General features: G+C 43.4%; 1 protein-coding gene across 1 annotated transcript in view; it reads left to right on the forward strand.

Annotated features, from left to right (window-relative positions):
* Positions 1–12,187, forward strand: part of LOC126456036 (uncharacterized) — a 164,263-nt gene that overhangs the window by 86,716 nt on the left and 65,360 nt on the right. Inside the window, exon 2 of the mRNA XM_050091792.1 lies at positions 127–297. Within this exon, the coding sequence (XP_049947749.1) occupies positions 127–297 (171 nt within the window). The remainder of the gene's footprint in view (positions 1–126; positions 298–12,187) is intronic.

The following is a 12,187-nucleotide window of genomic DNA, read 5'->3' on the forward strand; positions in this document are numbered from 1 at the left end:
GAATAAAAGATGGATTTAAAAAAAGTGTGCATTTCTTTTGGAGTGAACCTCGTATATCGTACGTGCTTGTTGCTGTGTAGATGAGAATATCGCCGTTTGGTAACGGTGTGGTGTGGTGTGCTGCAGATGCCACTGAAGGAGCTGGGCCTGCGGCGGCTGTGGAGCGGGCTGCGCGCGGGCCGGGCCGAAGCGGCCAACGGCTCCGGCACGGGGTCGGGGACCAGGGACTCGTCGCTGTCGCCCTGCGGGGACCCGCAGAGGCCAACTGCGCCCGCCGGCGGACTCCCGCTGCTCCAGGTAAGGGACTCAGCCACAGCCGGTGAGTCGCGGAACACGCCCTCCAGTACAAAATACTGATTGCAATGGAAAGATCGTTTTTTTATTATTATTCTTTTGTCCTACAGACACAACAAACTGCTCGAGTTCTGATGCATTCTTGAGTCAGGGCCTTGTTAGTGAAAGATCCGGTACTGGGGCAGACACGTTGAAATTGGGAGTAGCCTATTTGAGAGTGGATTTACAGCCGCGACATTTGCCTTACAACCAACGGAAACTCCCGGAAAATATTGGTCAGAACACCTAGTATCGACCCTATCTGGATTTTTCCTATTCGTAAAATACAGCGTTATATGATGGTCCTATGAGCATACTGAACGGGTAATTCAGTACGCGAAGGGAGATGAAAATCGAATAGTCATGAAGGGCTGCATGAGGTTTCAGGAGAAGGAGTAGAAGAAAGGGGATGGGATAATATGGGCTACATAGTAGGAATGAAAGAAGAGGAAGACTAAATCAATTCTGCAATAATTTCAGTTAGTAATAGATAATACTCTGTTCAGTATTCACAAGAGGAGGTGGTATACTTGGAAAAGGCCGGGATATAAGGGAAGATTTCAGTTACATCATGGTTAGGCAGAGATTCCGAAATGAGATATTGGATTGTAAGACCTACCCAGGAGCAGATATAGACTCAGATCACAATCTAGTAATGATGAAGAATAGGTTGAAGCTTAAGAATCAGTGCGCGAAGAAGTTGGGTAAGAGTGAACAATAAGAGTGGTAGACCAACAACAGAAGCCGCGCGGGGTAGCCGCCCGGTCTAAGGCGTCTTGCAACTGTCCGCGCGGCTCCCCCCGTCGGAGATTCGAGTGCTCCCTCGGCGCAAGTTTAAGTTAGATTAAGCAGTGTGTAAGCTTAGGGACCGTTGACCTCAGCAGTTTGGTCGCATAAGATCTTACCACAAATTTCCAAATTTTTCCAAGAATGAACTGCTCCTATTAAAAAGGATTTATGATAGGGGTGTACTCTTTCGCCCTTACTGCTCAATCTACACATCGAAGAAGAAATGACGGAAGTAAACGTAAAGTTCTAGACTGGAATTAAAATTCAAGGTGAAAGGATATCAATGATGTGATTCGCTGATGACATTGCTATCCTCAGTGAAAGTGAAGAAGAACTATATGATGTGCTGAATGAAATGGACAGTATAATGAATGCAGAACATACATTGAGATTAAATCGAAGAAACACGAAAGTAATGAGAAGCAGCAGAAATAAGAACAGCGAGAAACGCAAAATTAGGATTGATGGTCACGAAGTAGACGAAATTGAGTAATTATGCTACATAAGCAGCAAATTAACCGATGACGGACGAAACAAAGAGGACATCAAAAGCAGACTATCTGGAAAAAAGGGCATTCCTGGCCAAGGGAAATCTAGTAGTATTCAAACATACGCCTTAATTTGAGGAAGGAATTTCTGAGAATGTATATTTTGTGCACAGCATTTTATGATAATGAAACATGCACTATGTGAAAACCGAATAGATTTGGGGCTAGAGTAGAGTGTTGAGAATTAGATGGGCTGATAAGGTAAGGAATGAGGAGTTACTCCGCAGAATCGCCGAGGAAAGAAAGATTTGGAAAACACTGGCAAGAAGAAGGTACAGGACGATAGAATATCTGTTAAGACATCACGGAATGACTTCCATGGCACTAGAGGGAGCCGCAGAGGGTAAAATCTGTAGAGAAAAACAGATTGGAATAAATCGAACAAAATATTGAGGACGTTGGCTGCAAGGAAGAACCTGAGATTAGTGGATTGAGACAGGAGACAAACTCGTGTCAGGCAGCATGAAAGGAGACTGACGACTGAAGAACAAAAACCTCACCGCTCGTGAATGGTCTTCTATTGCAATGCTTAAGGAGAGGGAGTTCCATGTGTGGAGGGAGTCTGCGAACTCGAAACTTCATTACAGCGCGCTGTTTCCCACGTACCGACATTGTTACACGCTACGATTCGGAGCCCTGTAGCGGCAGACGGTTGCAAATATGTAGTCATTAAGGGTAAACGTGGAAAACGTTAAGAGCGTTTGTTTTTTTTTTTTTTTAAGCATTAAGAGTTGTCACCCAAAAAATTCGTAGGCATTTATTTTCAGCACGCCTACGTATTACTTTAAGTAAGTTTTAAATAAAACTCCAGTTTGCATTGGTTTTTAGACTATTCATACTTTCATTTTGACCTTTGAGTTAAGGAACTTAAGCTAATGAAAGTTAAGCACATAATGAAACAATGTGACCCATCAAATCTACCATACTCGTTTTCTTGCACTAATCCACAACAACACCGCTGTTTTCAGTGGTGCAACTTTCCAACCAACTTCAAGATATTACTTAGGCAAAGTGAAATATGTGTTTGAAATGAAACGGTGACACTCGTTAAGGTTCACTGTATTAAGTTAAAACCACGTTTAACACAGTTTGAATTATCGTGACTCTAGCTCTCGAACACTATAACAGAGAATAAAATGTCTGTAATTTGCCAGATGCAGTGCATCACTTGCTGCTAACATACTCCTGCATATTCTTCACTTCTCTAATAAATTGGCTAGACCAAAGTACAATAATCTCAACCCTTCAGCAGAATACTTAAAACAATATGGTACCGTATTTGCAATACTTAATAAGGCCTGGAAAAATCTTGCATCCATGTCAGCGATATAATAGAGACGACTTTCATATGCGGAAGTGCTCGTAACTACGAGGGCAGTTCAATAGGTAATGCAACACATTTTTTTTCTCGGCCAATTTTGGTTGAAAAAACCGGAAATTTCTTGTGGAATATTTTCAAACATTCCCGCTTCATCTCGTATAGTTTCATTGACTTCCGACAGGTGGCAGCGCTGTACGGAGCTGTTAAAATGGCGTCTGTAACGGATGTGCGTTGCAAACAACGGGCAGTGATCGAGTTTCTTTTGGCGGAAAACCAGGGCATCTCAGATATTCATAGGCGCTTGCAGAATGTCTACGGTGATCTGCAAGTGGACAAAAGCACGGTGAGTCGTTGGGCAAAGCGTGTGTCATCATCGCCGCAAGGTCAAGCAAGACTGTCTGATCTCCTGCGTGCGGGCCGGCCGTGCACAGCTGTGACTCCTGCAATGGCGGAGCGTGCGAACACACTCGTTCGAGATGATCGACGGATCACCATCAAACAACTCAGTGCTCAACTTGACATCTCTGTTGGTAGTGCTGTCACAATTGTTCACCAGTTGGGATATTCAAAGGTTTGTTCCCGCTGGGTCCCTCGTTGTCTAACCGAACACCATAAAGAGCAAAGGAGAACCATCTGTGCGGAATTGCTTGCTCGTCATGTGGCTCAGGGTGACAATTTCTTGTCAAAGATTGTTACAGGCGATGAAACATGGGTTCATCACTTCTAACCTGAAACAAAACGGCAACAATGGAGTGGCGCCACACCCACTCCCCTACCAAGAAAAAGTTTAAAGCCATACCCTCAGCCGGTAAAGTCATGGTTACAGTCTTCTGGGACGCTGAAGGGGTTATTCTGTTCGATGTCCTTCCCCATGGTCAAACGATCAACTCTGAAGTGTATTGTGCTACTCTTCAGAAATTGAAGAAACGACTTCAGCGTGTTCGTAGGCACAAAAATCTGAACGAACTTCTCCTTCATGACAACGCAAGACCTCACACAAGTCTTCGCACCCGAGAGGAGCTCACAAAACTTCAGTGGACTGTTCTTCCTCATGCACCCTACAGCCCCGATCTCGCACCGTCGGATTTCCATATGTTTGGCCCAATGAAGGACGCAATCCGTGGGAGGCACTACGCGGATGATGAAGAAGTTATTGATGCAGTACGACGTTGGCTCCGACATCGACCAGTGGAATGGTACCGTGCAGGCATACAGGCCCTGATTTCAAAGTGGCGTAAGGCCGTAGCATTGAATGGAGATTACGTTGAAAAATAGTGTTGTGTAGCTAAAAGATTGGGGAATAACCTGGTGTATTTCAATGCTGTATAAAACAATCCCTGTTTCAGAAAAAAATGTGTTGCATTACTTATTGAACTGCCCTCGTACTTGTTGCAATCGGTTGTGCCAAAATTAGCACAAATAGTCGATGCCGTGCAGAGAGCACCGCAACTTGACTTCCTATGCTCGCTTCCAGTACGGTAATCTCCACAGCCCAGGCCGTCTGTCGTATAACATTTTTTGTATAGGGTAGGAGCAGGAGCAGGAAAAGGTAATACACGTCGGTACCGCAAGAAAGTCAAAGTGGTTTACTGGAGCCTGAATATATACAGAAGCATACATAACTTTGCACTGAGCTGCGAAGTGTCCCGGCCGTGTGCTCTTGATCAAATGGCGTGGTGCTTGTAGAGCTGATCAGCGCCTGCTAGAGGGCACTGTCGTCGTTGTCTGTCGTAGTGCCAACTTAACTGGCAGCTACGCCGTGGCACCCTAGCTATCGATACCACACCTGTTACCAGAGAAAAGGCGTTGCCATAACGGAAAACGACAAGGCACACTTGCCACTCTATCTCATCGCTGTTTACCAGGTCAGCCTACTGCGCATTACCCCTTATAGGAAAGGCGTTTACAAAACGGGACAACAAGGGGAAACGCTTGGCCGTCCTCAGGGCTAATGACTGCCACTGTTCTTTGGCAGAATATTGCGCACTGCGTAAAGATAATTTCGCTGCTCTTAGGATAAGCTGTGATCTTACACATTTCGTGTTCATTGATGTACTTAAGGCTGCAACAACGGATAAATACATAACATCAAATTACACTTTCACATGATGGTGATTACGTCTCTCTGTATGAGTCTCATGAAATATTCGTAAATCATCAAATCGCGTTTCGTAACACACTATGAGCGATGTGAAGTAACATCGTTCTATCACACACTGCAACAAGATATCCAGTAAAAGTGTGAAATCCATTTGTAAGTGTATTTCTTTATATGTATGCTGTAATGGAATCGAAATTAAAATTGCAAATTGACGATAAAGCAAGGAAATACTAACGTCTATTATTATAATCTTTTACAAATCATCATAACAAAAATAGAATGAGGACCGATTTGACTGGGCATAGACACGATTCAGTAATTGTGCATGAAGGCAGCAGTAAGTTACTTCATAGCACCACATGAAGGAGTAGGTGTTACATGCAAGCCTGTGTGGGTGGTGTGATTTGTTGATCTCTCAACAGATCTCTTGTGGTGTCGTGTGGGCGTTGACTGACAACCTGCTTCATGTACCATGGCTTTGGAGGCAACACTGGTTGCTTAACATCTTCGACTGTGTTTCCTGCCTAATCCCTGTCCTGGTAGGAAGCCGCTGTGTGGCCGACACGATGTTATTTTCCTCTCCGATTCTAGTAGACATTCCCGAGTCCCAACAGGCTCGCAGCATGTGTTTTCTGAAACTTTATACTTAGAATATAAGGTAAGATGAGGAACGTTTTTGGATGCTTAAAAATTCTAGCATCAGATCGTGCGAAAGGCCATCCTCCAATCGTTTCTCTGTATTCTCGAGCCATCAAGGAGGGCCGCTTAACAACAAGCCTGTCTGTAACGGAATTGCCTTAGTATCTTAGGTGCTCGACGCTTAGTGGACTCACGCAGCTGAAAGTGCACACCCTATTCAGAGCGAAGCAGACACTTGACTTAAGCTGCAGCAGTCCATCTTCTGTGACTTTTGGGAAAGTCTCCCTATATCCGAGCGTGGATTCACTGGAGCCGTTTTGTTCTGAACATCAGGCTGTGAAGAGCTATAATACCGAGTCAATATCAAGTCATATAGACAACATTTTGGAATTATCCTTGATGGCGTCAACTCACCTTCCATTTTATCGTTTCCTCACACTAAGACCTTAATTGAATCGTCTACCTTCCATGTGTTGGCATGCGCGTTCCACAGACATCCACTTCACTTTCATTACGTTCACAATTACAGCTTCCATTCTAATCGGGTCCCAGATTCATGTGTTTCTTTTCCTGTCCCTCGTAACGCTTCCCAACATTCACCTATCGATTGCTCGCCGATCAAACCTTGGATATTGAAAGTTTTCGTATCAAAACTCCATATGTCACAACCTTAAGTCACAACTGGTAATACAAGCTAACGGCGAACTTCCCGTATCAGAAATTTTGGAATCTTCATTGAGAAAACTCATTTATCAAAAGCAATACCGACCATTTTTAATCCTTATTATATACCTTGTGCTTTCTTTCTACCCGTTGTCTGAAACTACTCTCGAAATTAAAATTTACCAACTGATTATATGACGTCACTGACAATTTGTTTAATTTTCTTTTAAATTTTCTATTTAAAAATAAATCTTGATCTATTGTATTTGAATCTCAAGCGTGTCGTCATAACAAGACAAGGTGAAGCCGGTATGTTTCTTCTTAATTCGTTATCCTTTTTCGCAAATTAAAGACCTGAGACGTCCATTTAGTGCTGCTGAAATTAATTTTGATAAATTGTAAACTAAGGTTTAGAGTCTTCTTTCAGTTTTCCATGTGCAATTCAGATTAAGTCTAATGGGAAGTTTAGCATTATTTTATGTAGTCTTTATTATACCAAGAGATGTTGATTCAGTGTTAAATTTCTTAATGGCTGTTACAACACATTTTCTTGAAACGCAGCCAAATATTTTCACAAATTTAGTGATACCACTCGAAGTGATAGTATAGTTCCTCCTCCACGAATGATATACGATTCATTTTAATATAATCACTTCGAAAACTAGCTTCCTTCCCCTGACTAAATTCTGTGTTTCTGAAATGTGGTCGTTGTTAATATTAGCGAACATCTAGTAAATTACAAAGAGAAGGCAGGTAAGTCCTTGGTGTTTTTATGCACTTTCTTGCTTTTCTACTTTCAGGCGAAGAGAAAATTTACCACATTTTTTACGGGTTTTGGAGAACAGTATTCCTCCTCACATATTCTGTAAGTAGTTTTGAAATTTCTTCTCCTATTACTTCGACTCTTGTAGTCACATTTTGTATTGAAACACCGGCTTCTGTATGCATCTTTCCTTTAACGGCTTTCCTCCCATTCTCTAGACTAACACCGGGAGAGTCATTGATTTCATTATTAGGGGAACGGCGGCTGGTATTGGCCGACAGGTAGTATGGACCACTTGGTGCTTCACGGGTTTGCTGCAAAAGAGCGGAAGCATGCATTGCTTAGAATAATGCGCAGACATCACTCCGTCATTTTCTAGAACTTGCGTAAGGTAACTGTCGAGTTTGTGTCAAAAATTTGTTAACTTCATTACTTTTTAGAGTGAAAGATTGTAAACGACGTAATTTTCAGTATCAGTTCAAAATTTTAAGATTCAGCAGTAATGTTATCGTGCTAGCATTAATATGTAAGTAATCTAATGTACAGGGTGTCTAGAAAGTAAGTAGGTATTGAAAAAGGCAAATAAGTTCTACATTTATAACACTGATTTCTTTAAAATTAGTATAATGCATACATTGTTGTATAAGAATGTGGCTGCTTACTTTAGAATCCAATGTAGGTGCCTTAGACGTCGACCAACCATCTCAAAGTGCGGTGTATGGAATCCACAGTCCTCTGGAGGAGGTCGTGTGGAATACTGCCGATAGCGTGTCGAATCCGTGCTTCCAATTCTTCCATTGTGTAAGGTTTTGTACTGTACACTTCTCAGTTTTCCCAGCCCCATAAAAATAAGTCACATGGTCCAGTTCAGGTGTTCTTTCAGGCCGTTCATACGTTCATGAGGTGCTTGTCTTCCTAGCCAACGCCTAGAAACCCCTCAACCACCCACGCTCGTACATTTGCAAAGCGAGAAGATGCGCCATCTTGTATAAAAATAATGTCTTCGATGTTTTCCCATGCTAATACTCGGGGCTAAACACAATTTTGAAGCATATGCATGTGGCGTACTGGGCTCATTGTGTCACGCATAATAAATGTCCCAATAACATTTATGACAGTCATTCCACGCCGCACAGTCACTTTTGGGCGAGGCTGCATCTTCTCCACTGTAATATTAGGATCGTCTTTTGCCCAATAGTGGGCACTGCGTCGATTGATAAAGCTTCCCACATGAAATACGGTCTTGTCACTCTAGAAAATATTCTTCCCGTACTTCATTCTGCGACCACAATCCTCCGGCGTCAGCTGTTGCACTTGATGCGGTTTCCATGTTCGATAATTCAGTTCTTTATGCAGGACCTGAGATACGCTTACCTTCTGAGTACACTTTCTCGTGCTGCATGGCGCGTTGATTTCGAAAGGCTGTATACATACATTTCCTGCACACTCGCCACTTTATCATCAGATCCAAGCTTATGTGGACCACCAATTTTTCTAGCATCTTTCACGGACCCTCTGGTCATTAACTTTCTGTGACAATTTTTTTTTCTCCCTGGGCGAATTGTGGCATTGACACTATTCACAGTATGCCACCGTCTCTGTACGAGAACGTTGGAATTCCACACTTCGTAGCGTCCAGTACTCTGTGCTCGCTGTTGAATAACAGTCAGGCGACCGGCCATCTCTCCACATGGTGTGTACAGCTCCTCTCCCTGCAGCCCTCTGTACTGCAGAAAATGAAGAAAGAAGAGCCTGGCGACGGGAAAAGAAGAGGAAGGGAGGAAGCGAAGAAGATGGAACAAATGCCGAATATGAAGCGCAAGTCTGGCCTGGTAACCAGATGTCTGCAGCTGTATCGTCGCCGGTATGGCAATATGACCTCGGAGCCAGCTGATACATGCCCGCACAGTGACTGCAGAAATGCAAACCTTATTTAATGACCTATATGGTCACACTATTTTCATTAAGCTTCCGTCAACTTGTACGACTTTATAAAACCTAGTTACGTTCCATACACCCTGTAGATTACAAACAGCAGTGCCTGTGTTATTAAGAAGTATGATGCACCAAGAACTGTGTTACAGGGAACATCACCCTACAAGTTTAATGTGCTGTGTCAGGTTCAGTGCACCACAAGTTCAAAGGTTTTTGTAACCAATTGCTATTTATCATCTTGTATTTTTATATATGAATGTATTAATTTGTTTCTCACCACAAACGCCCTTTTTTATTTAAAATACCTATACAGCGCGTTTCTGAACTCCAGGAAAACATTATTATAGCCGAATGAAAAAATGGCTCTGAGCACTATAGGACTTAACATCTGTGGTCATCAGTCCCCTAGAACTTAGAACTACTTAAACCTAAGGACATCACACACATCCATGCCCGAGGCAGGATTCGAGCCTGCGACCGTAGCGGTCGCGCGGTTCAAGACTGTAGCGCCTAGAACCGCTCGGCCACCAAGGCTGGCGTATAGCCGAATGTGTAGCATCACAAAGTAACAATATACATAATTTGAAAGAGCAAACTTGTAAGTTCTTTTCAACAACATTCGCTTCACATATACATCATGTGGGAATCATGTGTGATCCAACAAACTCTTGCTACACACTGGCCAACATGCCTTCCGAGACTGTAGCTGTCGCTAGTTCTGTTCTCCGTTTCAGTTCCAAAACATCATCTGGAAGAGATACTTTACGTAACGCAATAAAAAGAAGTTACAATATCCAGGGAGATAGGAAGTCGTTTTAGTACGTATTGGCCTGCTGCTCCATAACGACCAATTCAACGATTGGGCTGCACTGTGTTCAGATGTGCCATGACATCACGGTGAACATGTGGGGATGTACCATCTAACTGAAGGACAAAGTCCTCTAATTCTGTTTGCAAATATGGCATTAACCAGTTAAGCAACATCTGAAGGAAGGACTTTCGAGTAACAGTCTGTTCTTCAAAGAAGAAAGGTCCATAAAGTTTCTTATGAGACATGGCACAAAAAGACTGATCTTTGAAGAATCTCGCTCGTGTTCAACAATGTTATGAGAGTTTCCCAAAGTCCTACAATTGTGCCTTTGTGCTATCCCATTTGTATCAAATGTCGCCTCGTCAGAAAAAATTATCGAAATTACAACACCATCATCTTCGACCTGCAATGCACAGCAAAATTCGAAGCGCTGTGCTTTGTCTATAGGATATAAGTCTAGCATTACTGTAGTCTACGTGGTTTCATGTTTAATTTTTTACGCAAAACAGGCCACACAGTCGTTGTTGACATTTCCAACTCAAGTGAAGCTCTGCGGAGAGACTTTGCCGGACTCCCTGTGAAATCTCTCATTCGTTCAGTGTTATTTGCATTCACATTTGCCCGACCACTTCTCTTCTTATCTCAAAAACATCCAGTTTCAAAGAACTTCACATGCCAATTGTAGATTGTCTTTGTGGTTGCTACTGCTTTCCCGTCCTTCATCCTGAATTGTCGTTGGATTTCAGTTTCAGTCTCTATTTTGTGAAGTTCTAGGATGCCGAAAGCCTTCTCAGCTCCAGATAGTGCCGTCTTGATAACGATAGCACGAAGCGATCATACATAAAAATACGCTTCAGGGCTGCCGGCCGCTGTGGCCGACTGGTTCTAGGCGCTTCAGTCCGGAACCGGGAGACCGCTGCGGTCGCAGGTTCGAATCCTGCCTCGGGCATGAATGTGTGTGATGTCATTAGATTAGTTAGGTTTAAGTAGTTCTAAGTTCTAGGGGAGAGATGACTTCAGATGTTAAGTCCCATAGTTCTCAGAGCCATTTTTTGAGCTTCACGGCTGCAATGAGAAAAAAGTTACAAGTTTACTCTTTAAATTATATATACAGAGCGAACACTAATAAAACTGACAAACTGCAGGGACGGTTTCCTGACTGGGAATGGAGAAAAAAAGATCCTATAAACAGGTGTGCGGAAATGCACGGTGAGAGTGCAACGACAAAAAATCGTCCCGGAACACAGCACCAAGTTGTTCATACACGTCACAACAGATGTTCAAAATGGCCTCCATGGGATGCGATGCACGCGTTCAGACATGCCTGTCTCGCAGGATTCACATAATCGTACTTTGGCTTACAACATGTTGGCATGCGACATGCCTGGAGCTTGTATTAGAATTAGTCTCAAGATCCTGTAGAACCCGATCTTCCAAACCTGGTATACGCAGTCTGCTGCCTTTCTACACGGTAGTTTGTGCAAAATGACCCATGAACACACAAAGGCCGACAAAGGGCTTGAAACTTTGTGCAATGTCGTTGACGTCTGTGAAGGTGCTTGTTTTCTTATAGCCGTGTTGCCTCTCGACCGTTTCCATGTGCTTGGCAGTACACAAACACCGTCTCGGCTTCTTCCGGACGGGAATACCGGGCCATTCTGGTGCTTATATATGGTGCGTCAACAACACGGCCTGCAACAAATGAAGAACACACTACACGTGGTCAGAGGAACTTTCATTCGTCAGCGCCAGCTACCGTAGCAACGAGACGTTTCCGGACACATGTACGTACGACCTTTTTCCTCCATTTACGGTCAGCAGTCTATCTCTACAATTGTCACCGAGCGAGGTGGCGCAGTGGTTAGCACACTGGACTCGCATTCGGAAGGACGACGGTTCAATCCCGTCTCCGGCCATCCTGATTTAGGTTTTCCGTGATTTCCCTAAATCGCTTCAGGCAAATGCCGGGATGGTTCCTTTGAAAGGGCACGGCCGATTTCCTTCCCCATCCTTCCCTAACCCGAACTTGCACTCCGTCTCTAATGACCTCGTTGTCGACGGGACGTTAAACACTAATCTCCTCCTCCTCCTCTGCAATTGTCGGTTTTATTAATGTTCTCCCTGTATCGCTACTTTGTAAAGCTACTCATTTGGCTCCAATAAACTTTTTAAAGTGTTCCTGGACTTCTGAAACACGCCGTACTTTTGTTGTATGGCTCATACTGCCTGACACATTTCCTAACAGCTCGAATTGTGAGGCTTGTAAAATCATTTCTTGCCGAGT

The sequence above is a fragment of the Schistocerca serialis genome, chromosome 2, assembly GCF_023864345.2.
Source record: "Schistocerca serialis cubense isolate TAMUIC-IGC-003099 chromosome 2, iqSchSeri2.2, whole genome shotgun sequence".
NCBI classification, from domain to species: Eukaryota; Metazoa; Arthropoda; class Insecta; order Orthoptera; family Acrididae; genus Schistocerca; species Schistocerca serialis.